The 15,543-nt window shown below is 41.6% G+C and overlaps 3 protein-coding genes and 1 non-coding gene across 4 annotated transcripts; 3 read left to right on the forward strand and 1 right to left on the reverse strand.

Moving 5' to 3' along the window:
• Nucleotides 1-204: 204 nt before the first annotated feature.
• On the reverse strand, nucleotides 205-6,934 carry LOC110510060 (aristaless-related homeobox protein). The gene is made up of 5 exons (XM_021591347.2): nucleotides 6,345-6,934; nucleotides 5,258-5,792; nucleotides 4,220-4,265; nucleotides 3,083-3,387; nucleotides 205-2,924 (listed from the first exon to the last, which is right to left on the reverse strand). The coding sequence occupies exons 1-5, from the start codon at nucleotides 6,523-6,525 to the stop codon at nucleotides 2,699-2,701; spliced, it is 1,293 nt and encodes a 430-aa protein (XP_021447022.1). The 5' UTR covers nucleotides 6,526-6,934; the 3' UTR covers nucleotides 205-2,698.
• A 413-nt stretch (nucleotides 6,935-7,347) lies between these two features.
• Nucleotides 7,348-10,524, forward strand: LOC110510061 (sperm-associated antigen 16 protein). Its single transcript, XM_021591349.2, has one exon. It carries the CDS (start codon nucleotides 7,889-7,891, stop codon nucleotides 9,785-9,787), a length of 1,899 nt encoding a protein of 632 aa, XP_021447024.1. The 5' UTR covers nucleotides 7,348-7,888; the 3' UTR covers nucleotides 9,788-10,524.
• LOC110510062 (coiled-coil domain-containing protein 82) lies at nucleotides 10,170-13,527 on the forward strand. The gene is made up of 7 exons (XM_021591350.2): nucleotides 10,170-11,004; nucleotides 11,172-11,394; nucleotides 11,490-11,582; nucleotides 11,684-11,808; nucleotides 11,971-12,141; nucleotides 12,404-12,589; nucleotides 12,853-13,527. The coding sequence occupies exons 1-7, from the start codon at nucleotides 10,483-10,485 to the stop codon at nucleotides 12,916-12,918; spliced, it is 1,386 nt and encodes a 461-aa protein (XP_021447025.2). The 5' UTR covers nucleotides 10,170-10,482; the 3' UTR covers nucleotides 12,919-13,527.
• Nucleotides 13,528-15,441: 1,914 nt separating this feature from the next.
• On the forward strand, nucleotides 15,442-15,513 carry trnac-gca. Its single transcript has one exon. It is a non-coding gene; the product is annotated as a tRNA-Cys (tRNA).
• The last annotated feature ends 30 nt before the right edge of the window (nucleotides 15,514-15,543 follow it).

A 15,543-nucleotide genomic window follows, 5' to 3' on the forward strand; every position in this document is an offset into this window, starting at 1 on the left:
AGGAAAATGTTTATTCAATAATAGAGTTCTAATTTGTTCTGATATTTTTATAAGCCAATAACCCATCAACAGAGTGGGTCAACTTTTTCTCTCTCTCACGTGCACTCTGTACTGTTCATGCTGTTGAATACACCTCTCAATTCTGTCCTCAGAATGATTGCATTATTCATTTCATTGCAACACAGTTAAAAGCAAAGAAAGGTGTAACGTTTTCCATTTGAAAGTTTATTGAAAATGAAAATGTTTTTTCTATAATATAATATAATTTGTTTTGATATTTTGTACACCTCTCTCTATATCTGAGCCAACTCCCCAATGCCCACCTTCCTCTTCCTTTCTCTCCCTCTCTCCTCCTTCTCTGTCCACATGGCAGTAAGTGAAAGTTTGGTTGTAACTCCCCCACAGCTGTGAGGTGGAGTAAATAGTCCCCTTTTCTCCAACCTGGTGGGAAAAGTCAATATGCCATCTACAAGAGTCACTCACTCTCTCTCTCTCTCTCTCTTTTATCTTATTGATGGACTAATTTGTGATCCAACAAAATGCCTGGCATTTGAGGCGTAAGTTGCACAGTGACAACTTAAAATTGGTGGCTAATGATGCCTAATGCACTTACTCATTTTTTTGCCTCTGTTTATCCAAATTATAACTTGTTGGCCTTTATTGTTTCATTGCCTGCATGTGCTGTTGTTCTTTAGTCTGATTAAACATCTTGTGTGTGGTCAAATGTGTTCAAATACATCTTGGCATTCAGAAGAGTGTTTCAGCATGGCCTGTTTCCCTCTTTGGGGCTATATGCCAAAGCCTCCCAACCACTCATCACAATATGACAGGTGTTTGGCTGTTCCTTGTTTTCTTCTTGCCTCTGAGTTTCCTTGGATTAGGCTACTCAATGAAATTCAATTTACTGTGTTGCTGATAGTCCTTTGAAAGGGGATTGGTGTAGGCCTGTCCTGGACTATTATTCTCTCGCCATTATTCATGACATTGTCGAATATGTAAGTAGCCTGCCTCAGGGAAATAATGGAACCCCCAGCCTTTTAACAAAGTGATGTCCTTGTTGCTCTGAATGGAAAGCTATGAGATGACAAACCGCTTAATAAATAAAGTATTCTAATTGGATGAAGGAGAATGAGCTGCAAGAGAATTAACGCAAGTCACACAATGAGTGCCATACTTCAGTCATTCTTTGCTTTTCAAAATCGGTAATTCAGTCATTCAACGTTATCTCCAGTCGATTTTTAAGGTTTATTCATCCTGGAACAGGCTTCACTAATCGGGTTATTGTCCATTTTTAAATATGCTTTCTTGAGATGCTGACGAAATGCGTTATCATGAAAACAATGTTACATTTTGAAATATTTATTTGGACAGTTTATTTGGGTTAATTATTACGCCATGCTATTTGAAAAGGGGAAAGGAATGGCTAAAAATGCGCGCACATATACACATAGATGTAAACGCTTGGAAAACACTTGGAAAGATAGTTGGGAAATAGTTAGCCCTTGTAACAATGCCCCTATACTAAAGGGAATCCAGCTGGTGAAACTGAAATAAAGCTACTTCTACTGACCCTTTTATCTAAAAGTCGCTTTATTGTGTCGTTTAAATTAGACGAGATTAGTAAGTAAAAGACGCGAAGGATTTTCAATAAAAAGGGATATTAATCCGAGAGGTAATTTCACGCGATTTGGTTCAGCAGCATGGACGGGGTCAAATTGAGCAGAAGAGTTAAATTAAGGTTGTTTTTTTTTAAAGGAGCGGTAACTGCTATCAAGTTAATAGCCAATGGTAGGGCTCCCGAATTAAGACGTGAGGCGACGGCAGCACATATGAAAAAAAATCTGTATTTTGTTATGTATTTTAATGCCGGTCTACGTTTTGTTGCAGAATAAATATGACCATATGAATCCCTTAATCCACACCTTTGTCCCTGTTTAAGAGTTGAATCCAGCTCTTGAGATCCATCAGTGGGACTATCAACTAGGCTCCATCAATCCATACTGGGCAGGTGTATTTTTGGAGACACATCTGTTTCTCTTTTGCAAGCTTGTTAATACTGTTTCATGCTGTTGAATAAACCTCTCAATTCTGTCCTCAGAATGATTTCATTTAGCATTTTTCATTTCATTGCAACACAGTTAAAAGCAAGCAAAGGTGCAAAGTTTTGCATTTGACAGTTTTTTTGTCAACTGATTCATCTGAAACCAGGAAAGAAAACTTAATTTTATATATATATATGTAAAATGTTCCTCCTGAAAACTTGCTTTATGATTGATCATAAATAATAACTTGAATACCCAAGTAATTTAATAAGACTGCGAAAATCTATCTATCAACAAACACCATATCATCAATACACTAAACATACATTGGGCTTATATGGTCAACAGCATTACTCTCCTTTTAAACCTTTCCAGGGCCTAGAGCTGTTCCTTTGGTGGCCTGTAGTACCCTGTGCGAGGCTGCTAATGGGTCATTCCTGAGGGTCAAAGGGCAGGGAGTTCACTATTTGTATTTCTTCTCTTCCTCAGTTCATGAGGAAAGCATGTTGTGGACAGTCTGGAGTAACAGAACATTGGGACAACTAACTGGGAAAGATGAGGCCTTGTTGTGCTATAGCCTACCACTTCAAAGCTGCTATTCCTTTTGTCATGACTCCTGCTCCATGTAGAAGGAATTGGAGGGGGTTTAATGTCTCCTAACACACCTCCTTCCCAGTGGTGCTGGAAGGTAGGATGTTGAGTTGTGTCAGCTGAGCTGAGTGCTCTTTGGCTTTGAGGCGCAGTGCTGCGATACTGGAGGCCCGGCGGTCTACAGGCGAGGAGGGGGAGGCCTCTGACAAGGCCATTTTGGGCTGGACTGGGGCCTCTACTGCAGGTATGGGCTGACGTAAGAGTGTCAGGGGACCCATGCTGGAGAAGAGTCTGTCAATGGAAGAAGAGCGATAGGGAAGGGTGGAAGAGATAGATACAGAAGATGTCAGGGAAGGAGAGAAGTGAGAAATAATGAATTATACATATAGTCCAAAGTAACCACTTCAATCAGATGAAGCCATACTAATAGAGGTGTTGATGGTTCTCACCTTCCAAAGGAGGGGCTAATAAAGGTGGGGTGTCTAAACATGGCTGCTCCCAGGAAGGGGCCAAATCCCAGGGGGGAGGAAGAGCTGGAGAGGGGGTGGGTTAGACCCTGGAATGAGGTGGTAGCAGCTGTCCAGGCACCGTCCAGGGAGGGGTGAGAGTGGGGCGAAAAGGGACTTCCCTCCAGGTAGTGGCTTAGGTGGTGTGCTGCACCCAGGGGTCCAGAGATGGTGTGGCCCTGGGGGTGAGTCTGAACCCCAGATTTCTCTCGTTTCCGCCACTTAGCTCTACGGTTCTGGAACCACACCTTAGATAGAGGGAGGAAGAGAAAGAACATTAGGCCTAGCGTTGGGGTTAGAGTTATGTGGTTATGGTTAGTATTTCATGTTGGGTACATATGTAGTATTATCTATTTAGTATGTGTTACTTGTTGAAATTGTCATTTGGACATGATAATAAAGCATGTTTTGTTCAAAATTGAAAGTAATCCAATTATTGGCGACAGTGAAGAGAACAGAGATGGAGGATTCCCCTCCCATACAGACTTGACACTGGTTATAAAACGAAATATATGGATTTTACACGGTTTTATAACCTCTCCAAAATATGATTTGCTAATCTACAGCTGAAGCGAGTGACATCATGCTTAGTCTGGTATCTAAGGTTGAGACTCGAGTTTCAAAATGTAAGCAATATCCTAAAATGAGGATAGGGTAGCGAGCACCTATAACGGCGTCTATCTCACTTGAAATGCAAGATATCAACATATCAATGCAGGACTAATACAAAAGAAGATGGGAAATCAAACAGCATTACCCGCCACCGCAGTGCGAGGATGGCACGTTAATACTGGCTGTTTGAACTGATATTAAGTGCACGATAAAGTCATGAACGCCCTAAAGCAAATTCCCTTTTCTGGTGTGTTTTAAATCATTTTCCCTCTCACTGTCATAAGTGAACTGTATTACTTAATGTAATAATAATAATAGCAGTAATATGCAATTAGGTCTATCATAGACTTTACACTTGTATTATGATGCACATTGTTATAGGATATCATATAATGTGCTTGCATGTTTATCGAAATTAAATATGGTCATAATGATGTAAAATATGAAGTAATAATAATTTAGACTCACTTGCACACGCGCCTCGGTGAGATTCAACTGCATCGCTAACTCCTCCCTAAATTGAAAGAAGAAAAAATGGCAAATAATATTCAGTATCATCGCTTTAAACATTCAAATCCAACGATGAGAATAATACAAGCCTAAAGATACAATAGAAATGACATTATATAAAATATGAAATATTGTTGGATTAGCTTACTTTCTGTGTAGGCTTCTTATAATGAAAATAAACAATGACAATTCATAGCTTTCAATCTTCAAAATTCTGCTGTTTGAATCAATAGATATCCTGTCTCACAAATATGTCGCAATTACGCAAACAAATAGCTCCATCATTAAAGAACAAACCTTTCTATCTGCAGCAGCCAACTTCAATTGACCTCTCAATAATTTAAACACTTTCGAACAATATTTTTGGAATATATATTTTTTTGCAACCACAATTATCATGAGTAAAAAAAACACAATGTTTCACAATTATAATTAATAATAATGAAAATTAGTGTGTCACTGTCAGATTATCATTACAATGGGTTTAAAGAAATATAATATTTAAACCAATATAATAGCCTACTCTATAATATTTCATTGGTATTCTATTCCCTGCACACACACACCTTTTTATATGTCCTTTTGTTATGTGTGAATTATAGTGTACAACACGTATTATTATTATGATTAGTATTATTAATAACAAAGTAGACTAATGATGCGTAATATGACTGTTATATAATCATTCATAACAATCTAATAAATGATATTACTGTTCTGATATTACTATTAATGATAATAAATGTTTGATTTTCTTACATTTCTTAGGCAAACAATGCTCATTTATATGTTGATCACCTCAATGCAAGGATTTACCATAAAAAAAGGCTAACTTTCGAATCATATCTAGACTCCTAATTTGGATTATCACAAACTAAAAGCTCAATTTTTATTTTATTTTCATAACCATGGGCCTAGCCATATATGCAACAGATTAACATTTTAATAGTGTTAAAATAACAGATTTTTAAAAATGCTGGCACACGAGAATTCTACCTCGTGAACACATCCGGGTAGTGCGTCTTCTGGAAAGCTCTCTCCAGCTCCTCAAGTTGATAACTTGTAAACGTAGTCCTGTATCTCCTCTGTTTTCGCTTTAGCATCCCCTCCTCTGAATCACTGCCAGCTGAAAGGCACACGTTGTCCTCGCTATCTTTTACATCTCCATCGATGTGCAAACTCTCCCCGTTCTTTGGGGACGTTTCTACTTCTTCGCAGATGCGCTCCTTGCAAGTGTCCTCGAACTTTGGGGCGCCAAGTTCACCCTGTCCCTCTTTCCCTCGCCCGAGATTCTGTTCTTCCTCTCTCGGACTGTGGGACGCGTTCTCCCTGTATGATTTACTGCGGCTGATGTTAACTTGTGGCGCCTGAGTGATTTTCAGAATTTCATGGGCTTTGTCTAGAGGACGCTCCCTGTCTTCTTGCTTCTCATGATCGCGAATTCCGCGACTGGAGTCCATGAACTTCCCCGCTGGGCCATATAGACGCCGCAACTTGGTGGGCAGGTGTATGTCGGCATTTTTCTGAGAGGCTGTGAAGACAGACCGTTTATTTTAAGGAACTTGTAAATAATCAACAGCGCAATATGCAATATGTTTAATAAGACTAGTATATAGCCCTGTATATGCTAGTCTTCTCTAAAAACCCATAGACGGGCCTAATGAAATTTAAGTTAAATGCAAAGGGCAGGCTGCACAAATTTAACCAACTTGTTTTGTTTCTCATGTTGTTTCGTTCGTATGCGTTTTGAACGCTATATCCAGTGCTTGACTTGGGCGGGAGCTGAGTAGGCCTACCGGCACCTCCGGTTTTACTGCTTGAGCTCCTGTTCCTCTTATAGACTATTAGCTCAAACGTATCGTGGAGCTCCTGCACCTAAATATGTATAAACATTACCGGCACCCAAAATGAGTACCGGAACCTATTTCAGTCCAAGTCAAGCACTGGCTATATCTTAACCATTAGCTGCAAATGCAATATACATTTGGACATGTTTACATTTGGACATGCATTATTTAATTGCATATTGCGCACAAAGTAGGGTGCTAGGTGTTACAGAGAAAGTCAACCAACAACATATTACCTTCCAAAGACGCATTATGCTCCACTCTTCCAGCCAGCATTGGTAAACTTTGCATTCCCGTGAGTCTGACTTTGAGAGGACTTCTCCGGCCGAGTATGCTTTCGATGCAGTACGAGAGCATGGGGGATTTAGGTTTACTCTCGGTTGTGTCAGAGGCATCTTTCTCATTTGGATGGCTCATTTTTTTCGCCGCACAGGTGAGCCTCTTGTCTGGACTGAGCTTGACTGCGTAAAAGTATGTTCGTCAACCACGCTGCCTCCCCTCTCTCATCCCCCGTCCACACTGACATCTGAGGGCTACTTTACTTGTCACAGTCCCAAATCTGTCGCATCCACGTGTTCTTGGCTTCCTATTGGTTGCCAGCTGAAAAAATAAGCATAATAGCCCCCGATTGTCAGTCAAGTTCAATTTCAAGAACCAGACAGATCACAGCTTACTTTTTTAAAGAGCTGTTGCCATACGTTTCGATGTCAGGCTAGTGTAACGACCCTGGGTTTATAAGCGCGGAAATCGACCCTGCCGCACGAGCATGCTTTTGCGGCACAGTCGATAGCGCGCCGGACCTCGGGCTCGAAGTGTCCGAGAACTACTCGTTTCATTACATTGGTGTCAGAAGTGATCGGACCTCGCATCCACGACAGTGCGTGTGCTTGGCCGGTAAGCGCGTTCCTGTAAGACGTAGAGTCGCAAGCTAGAGCGAGGACGCGCTCTTTGAAAGGAGGGAGTAGTGTAGCGACCCTGGGTTTATAAGCGCGGAAATCGAACCTGCCGCACGAGCATGCTTTTGCGGCACAGTCGATAGCGCGCCGGACCTCCGGCACGAAGGTCGAGGGTTCGAGACCTGCTCCCTGCTGTTTCATTACACTAGTAAAACCCTTATAATTTAAATTCTTACGCACGTTGAGATCTGATACTTTGACATATGGATAAAATTGTGTTATAGACCTAGGTGAGGAAGAACAATAACCTATAGGTAGGATATAGGTTATTATAGGACAGGTGATATAGGGGGACTGACGTTTTAATGTGCAGCGATCAGTGCTAAGGTGTGTGTGTGTTTGTCATTGAGTGGTGGTGCTATAACGTCAACCGTGAATTGAATATGCCACCTGCTGTAATTGTTTTGCCATTGCAGGTTAGGAAACGAACGCAGTTTTCGTTTTCTCTCTCGCTCGCTCCCTTTCTATTTCATCTCTTTCTTTATTGGCAATTTGGCATGACGTACACAGGTAGGCCTAGCTATATAATAACATTTTTTTTAATCACATTGAATGCATTCAAATCAATGGCAATGGCATTAGATATTGTGTGACATTGGATATCATTAGATATTGTGTGTTGTGTGTTTCTGTCTATTTTACACACTCCTGCGTAATTGTTGCAGTTGAGGAATAAAGGATTGGGGGAAAAAAGATAAGTATTTTTTATTTAGATTGAAAACCACCCACATTTCTCTGGCCTGTAGGGTTGATTGGCTTATCAATTTCCATAGACACTTGGCAAACAGGATGTTTAATCTCTCAGCGTTCGAGAATGTGTGACCATGGAGACGGATAAACAAACACAGAAAGCGGTTGTTGGTAGAATGGCTGCGAAAAATGAAACAGCGCAAGAATCTGTCGATGGGCCATATTACCTCGAAAAGGTGTTGATACCAGATGACTCAGACGACGATTATCAATATGAGGAGGTTCTTGCCGATGAAGAAAGGAGCTTGGCAGAGGGGGATGATGAGGATTTGGAGGCCGCGGTAAGAGCATTGCGCGATGCTTCAGATGGAACGGGGTCAGTGTTACAGAGGCTCAGCTCAGCTAAGCAACCCGTCTCACACATTCCAGAAGTGGTGGACGACTTTCTCCGCAACTTCCTTGTCAAAATGGGCATGAGCAGAACTTTGGATTGTTTCCAAGCAGAGTGGTACGAAATGGAGCAGAGGGGGTTGTTGAAAACCGAGCTAGTGGAGTTTGTGCCTGACGCGTATACACACAACCAACTTCTAGACAACGAGCTGAAGAATGTACAGAGAGAGCGGGACAGCTACAGGCAGGCAGCTTCCAAAGCTAGCGAAACACTGGTAAAACTTCAGAAAGAGAGGGATTTCCATCGTCTGCAGCATAAGCGTGTTGTCCAAGAAAAGAACAGGCTTGTTGAAGACATCAAACGACTGAAGAAGCACTATGGGTCATATGAGCCTGCACTGAAGCAGTTGAGTGATAAGTACCAAGTGGCGCTGAAACAGAAGATGCTCATCAGTTTAGAGAGGGACAGAGCATGTGGCCAGGCCAACAGTCTGGAAGCGACCCTGTGTAATGTACATTCCTCATCTACAATCCGCTCAGCCAACAGAGACACAGGTCTGCCCCCACAACAGGAGAAATATCAGAGTACGTCTGGGAAAGGAATCCAGCTACAGAATGATGGAATTGCACTCTATGACCAAGACAAAGACCCAACCAAAAACACAGCTCAGAAACACCTGAAAGACTCAGAGTTTCCTGTCAGCAGCCGTGTGAACCCCTACTTAGGCCAAATTAAAGCCCTGGCCTCACACTGCCCCAAAGCATCTGGATTCCGCTTCACCAACTCACTGAAGGCCCATACCCTGCCAATAAGCTGTCTCGCCCTGCACCCCCGGAAGTTTATTGTAGCCTCCTCCAGTGACGATCAGCTCTGGAGGTTGTGGGGTATGCCCATGGGGGACATGATCATGACTGGAGAGGGTCATAGTGATTGGCTCTCTGGCTGTAGCTTTCACCCAAATGGTGGTAGCCTGGCCACCACCAGTGGAGACACAACAGTAAGGATCTGGGATTTCTCCCAAGGCCGCTGCATCCTGACTCTGGATGGCCACACCCATGCCACTTGGGGCTGCTCCTTCCACTCATGTGGGGACTTTGTGGCCTCCTGCTCAATGGACAACACTACAAAGGTGTGGGACCTGCAGAGCGAGCGCTGTCGTAGCACACTGCGTGGCCACGTTGACTCGGTCAACAGTGTTACTTTCCTGCCCTTTTCCAACACTCTTCTTACTTGTTCAGCTGATAAAACCCTGTCTTTGTGGGACGCCAGGATTGGCCTGTGTGCACAGACCTTCTATGGCCACCAGCACTCCTGCAACCATGCCACCTTTAATGCACTGGGCAACACTGTTGCCTCCTGTGATTCATATGGAGTGGTCAAACTATGGGATGTGAGGAAAGTAGCAGCCTTGATAACCATGGACACTGGGCCACATCCCAGCAACCAAATGGCCTTTAGCCCGTCAGGCCGAACACTGGCTATCGCCAGTAATGATGGCTCAGTTAAGCTGGTGGAGCTGGCATCTACTCAGGTGTCCAGTTTATTGGGCCATGATGATGCTGTCCAGAGTGTAGTCTTTGATCACAAGGGGGAGTACTTATTATCAGCTGGGTCAGATGGTGCCATTCTCATCTGGTCGTGAAATTAATAAATGTTAAAAATGATTTTTAGCTGATTATTAAACGTAAAATGGACTTCTAATTGCTGACGTGTTACATTGTTTGATTCTTGCACATAATTCTGTTCTCCAATTATCTTATTTTTGAAGAACATTTACCACTTTTCCTGAATAAAATAAGATATTTAAAGATGTTTTATAATTTACTCATTTATTTCTGAATTGAAGCATGAAAAAGGTTTTAATGACCTTATTTACATGATTCACATTAGCTATGCCTATGATTAATACAAATCACTAATTTAATTGACACAAGTAGTCTACCGTTAAGGAAAAACCTAGTCGTTTCTCTCTAGAATGCCCAGGTGCGGCGCTATGATTTTAGTAGCCCTTTTTTGAGTGGAGAGCGGAAGTGGGAAGAAGCACAGACACAACATCTATAAAAACAAAACAAAACGTGCACACGAGATACAATTGGAAGTTTCAATTTTTTAAGGTTCACCGAGATTAAAGCTTGGTATCAATTTAAGAGTAACGTTGTTTACATATGGTTGCTCGCATAGATAATGTTTTATAGGCGACATTTTACACAAATGAGCATGTTCTGCATCTCACATTAGCTAGCTAATTGCTAACGTTAGCCAGCCAGCCAGCCAGGGTTGGTAACATTATTTAACTTTAATTTGGTCTCTTAACTTAGCAGCACTGTGTAAGCAACTATGGAAAGCCTGTACAAGCGTCAAGTGTTCGCGACGATGCGAAAAAATAAAGCTGAAGCAAAGAAGAAAAGGGCTCAAATCGGTCTGCCGTCGTCTATCCTTGATGACAGTGACGAGGAGTCATGCGCGAGCACGACCAGCATCAGCGCCTCAGACTCAGAGAGTGAGTATCAGAATTCAGACAGCGGGAGCGAAAGTACACCTGCCAGTGGAGAACAGAGTGAAGGTAGTAGCTCCAGCGAAGGTAGATCCCGTCCTCGTCGGAAGCGCGTCCTCGCTGACAGCTCCAGTGACTCTGACAGCGACGAAGGAACCAAACCCAAACGGAAAGTCGTTCCCAAAAAACGCATTAAACAACAAAGTCAAGATTCTGATTCGGAGGACCAGAGTGCTGCACAAAATGCCAAACAGTTTGCTGAAGCCAAAGAGACCGCAGCTAAACGAAAGCAACGCCAGTCTCAACTCCTGGCATTATCCAAGAAGATGAAGTCCCGCGTCCCGAAACGCAGGAGCACGTTGGAGGTAGCTTATCACCATATATAATGTAAACGAGCATAACATAACATGCAGTATCTTTAAGTGTTGATCCATTGTGCAAAATAATGTCGCATATACCCACAAAACGTCCATAAGGTACTGAGGAAATGTTTAACATTGTTTTACAACCAATGTTTTGTTCGCTTGTAAAGATTCAGGATTCGGGTGAAGAAAAGAAAGGTAAAGAAGAAAAAGATGCTAGTGGTGATGAGGATGATGACCACAATGATGATGCCCCTGAAGTATTGGTGGGCAGTAGTGAAGAAGAGGCGGCAGATGACAGCGACAGTCAGAAGGACTTCATAGTTGAGGATATGAAAAAGACAGGGGACAAGGAGTCGTCAGATGAAAAGGCTGTTTCTCTTCCACGCCAATGTGAGTCTTAGCTGACACTATATCATGGGGTCAATGTTTACACCTGAAATCACCACTACTATATGTGTTATGATTCATTTTCCTGTTTTTGCTAGTCATCACTGGGTCTCAGCTCAATCACTTTCAAGTGGTCGTCAAAGCCCTTATGATCAACGTCCTGGATGAAACCTTTCTCAAGTCTCTTTATGGTAAGTGTTTTATTTTAAACAATAATGGGTCTTTAACACCATCCCCAATTGACTGTATCATCCAAGTGTAGGGAATCTAATTGGTTGATCACTGTGAGCAGGCGGTGATCGGACAAAGCGATATGCTCAGGAGATGATGGCGTCGCTGTTCCACTTTGATGAGCGGATGATCCTCCCTCGCCTGGAGAACCTAAAACAGAGGAGCCGCTGGACTGACCGGTACAAGGTGAAGAAACATTTCAGAGAACTTAAGTCATTCAACATTGGCTGCATATTCACCGATCTTTATACATCTATGCTTGTACTTTGGCTAAGACTTCCATTCTTTACATCATGTGAAAAAACAATATATGCAAACTGAGGTATGTTTTTTTGTGTCCATGTACAGGAGCGGGTGGAGTGTTACCCCAAGGTCCAGCTGATGAAGTTAGGATTGCATGGGAGTGTTTGTGAGGCATGCAAGCTCCAGCGACAGTGCAGTTTCAGTGTGAATCTCTCGGGGCAACTGTATGACCTCAACAGCCTTCAAGAGGACCAATTCATGCCCAGTGACACACAGGTACTACATCTGAGAAGAAACCAACCGTCTTTGTTTTATCCATCGCTGTCCCCAGATGAACGCATATAGTACGTGACGTTGGCATCCCATAAAATCCACCCTAACAAAAAGTACATCACAACAGATCAACATCAGATCGAATAATTTTGTATCCTTATCCTTGCACCAATTTAACCTTTTGTGAAATGTCAGGTTTGCAGTTTGTCTTAAGAGGGTTTTCCACAACAGGTCACCTACCTTGCATGTCTTTCCTAAATTACAGGCTTTCAGTGTGTGCTCTGTTTGTGCCAGCCGAACAGAGGTGTATCATGCTCTGAAACACTTCAAGTACCACTTGTTTCAACACTGCCGGACAGTGATGGAGGAGAAGAATGGCGAGGAGGAGCCAGTGAAGGAAACTGTGAAAAGGGTGTTCACAAAACTAGAGGAGAGTGGCTGGATCTCAGAGGTATATACCCCACTTACTCTCCATAAAATGACAGTACTCCTCATTGAATCATCAAATCAAACATTGTCACATGCGCCGAATACAAGTGTAGACCTTACCGTGAAATGCCTACTTACAAGCTCTTAACTCTTTCTTGAACTGTTGGTGCCTGTTTCCTCTTTACTTGTTCCCTCAAACTCCACATGTGTAGAATAGAAAGCCATGCTCTCTGATTTTCTTTACTGACCATCACTCGCTGTTTCACTCTCATGTCTCTCTCTTAGGAATATGAGAAGTTCCAGGACCATCTCAATGAGGCAGACTACTTCCAGGAGGAGAAGCTAGACTGAAGGTTTACAACAGACAGGATCATGGATCCATATCTACATCATATCGGCATCCATTTAAGTTTTACTGTTTATTCTGCACATTGTTAGGAAAGAAGTGTTTTATTCCTATAGACATTTGACTTTCATTCAATGTAAACATTTAAGATTGTACTGAAAGCTTTTTAATAACTATTTTCCTCCTTTAGTCGTTACCCTATACAAAGACATCTATTGTACCTGTATTTTATCAACCATTTTATATCAGTAAATGCTCATAAGCAACCAAAACATTTAGTGCAGACATATGTTATATACTGTATGTGCAAAGATGAAGCAGAATACTCTGGTACTGCTGTAAATCAAATTAATGCTACCACTGAGTGTTTTCTTTAAACTGTCCTTACCTTCCCTACTAAGTTGAAGCAGTGTTGTCCTTCTAATAGTTAAGATCATGTCAAATGGAGTTTGCTACAACGGATGATCTGAAATGAATTGACTATATACACATGAGTAATGTTCTGTGGACTGCAGTATAGGAAGGTACGACTCTTGTGAGTTGCTTATTTTCTATTTAAAACGCCTGTGTGCTGCTTCATAACACAAACCAATAATAAAAACTACATTAAACAACATGTTGTCCATCCTCATACATTCATATTTCACACTGCAATTTTATCTGGCATGTAAGAAAAACAATTAAAAACTCAGCAATAAACCCACAGACAAATGTAACAAACACTAGTTGGGAGACTCTTACATCAGTCCCAACGTGTTCTCCATCCTGAGATGTAGCTCTCCCTTCAATTCACATTGAGCTGGACCTGCAAGAAAATATAAATATGACCACCACATTAGTCACACTTCTTTGTAAAACAGATGAATGATGGCAGTTTTCAAATACTCTAGTAAACAGTAAACTATACAAATAAAGTTGCATACTAATTATGCTCCAAAACATTTAATGGATATAGCAACCAACGTTTCGACACGCAGTGTTGGGCTTTCTTCAGGATTGAAGAAGCCACTGTGTGCCAAAACGTTGGTTGCTACACCCATTAACTGATCAGGGGCATAATTGATTAGTGTGTGCAACTTTTTTTTATAGTATTCAAATACTCACCATTAAGAACATCCTCAAACCACATGCTCTCATTACTCCCACTGAGTGTGTCTAGAGAAAGGTTGAAACTTTGTAGGAATTCCTAAATTATTCTGCAATCTGGCACTCAGACGAGAGTGCACTGAAATTGGAGTTGATAACCAGAGTGAATTTACGAACACACCCTTTGTAGGAAGTCAAGCGCCGCGTCTCCTAGGATAAGATGACAGTGTAATAAAGTGTGGGAAAGACAGATGCATGTGTAGTACACAATCAGACACTGAAAACTAACTAGATAGCAATTAAATGTACAATCATTTTATTAGTTTAGTACACGTAGCAAGGTAACTAGCTAGCTAGCAAATTCCTAGAGAACTTGTTGTAGTTGGCTAACTAGCTAGTATGGATCATTGGTATGGATGGACCAAACAAAGCTAGCTGGTTACTATACCGCTACATGGTTAGCTAACGTCAGCAAGCTACTTATCTAGCTAGTTAGGATGAAGGTGATTGTAAGATATTAACTAGACTTTGTTGGTAAAGAGTAAAATCATTTGTAAGGAGTTTGAATACAAGTCGGTATTAAATCACAACGATAGGAATTAAAGGAAAAAGGATCGGCTTGAAATTCAGGTCAAGAGGGTCATTGTTTTTGACCTCTCGAAATGGGATCAGTATGAAAAGCTTTTCTAGAGTAATATGCTATATGATACTGGGTTATAAGAAATTGTTACAAAGCTGGCTAGCAAACTACTCAAAATGCTCACTATGGCTGCAGTCTTGTCATTCAATTGAACAAATACTCACTGCCTACTTCCGGTGTAGGCACTGAAACTTTATATTTATTTTATTTAACTGGGCAAGTCAATTAAGAACTAATTCTTATTTACAGTGATGGCCTACCAAAAGGAAAAAGGCCTCCTGCGGGGACGAGGGCTGGGATTAAAAATTAAAATAAATTAAATAAAAATGTAGGACAAAACACACATCACCACAACTAGCTGGCGTCGAGCTACTACTAGATATATATATATATCGTAACGACCCTGGGTTTATATCCGCGGAAATTGATTCCACAAGAGTACGCTTTTGCGGCACAGTCGATAGCCCGCCAGACCTCGGACTCGAAAGTCGACGGTTCGAGATCTGCTCCCTGCTGTTTCATTACAAAATACTTGTTTTGTATCAAAACTGTAGCGATAGACTTTAGTCAAAACATTTAAATGATCTAGGAAATAAAACCACAGGCAGTCCAAAGTGAAGTCAATGTGATACTACTCTACGTAAATTTTACAATCTAAGCATAGCCATCTCGGTGCTGTTGAACGAGTAGCTATTAGTACTAAAACATACCCTACGTAAATGTAACAATACATGTATAACCACCTTTGTGCTGTTCAATAAGTCGCTATATATTTGAAAACGTTCCTTAGTTTACACGCACTGGGGGTATAGCTCAGTGGTAGAGCATTTGACTGCAGATCAAGAGGTCCCCGGTTCAAATCCGGGTGCCCCCTCATTTTTGTGATTTTTAGCCTTAGTTGTAG

The sequence above is a fragment of the Oncorhynchus mykiss genome, chromosome Y, assembly GCF_013265735.2.
Source record: "Oncorhynchus mykiss isolate Arlee chromosome Y, USDA_OmykA_1.1, whole genome shotgun sequence".
Taxonomy (NCBI): Eukaryota; Metazoa; Chordata; class Actinopteri; order Salmoniformes; family Salmonidae; genus Oncorhynchus; species Oncorhynchus mykiss.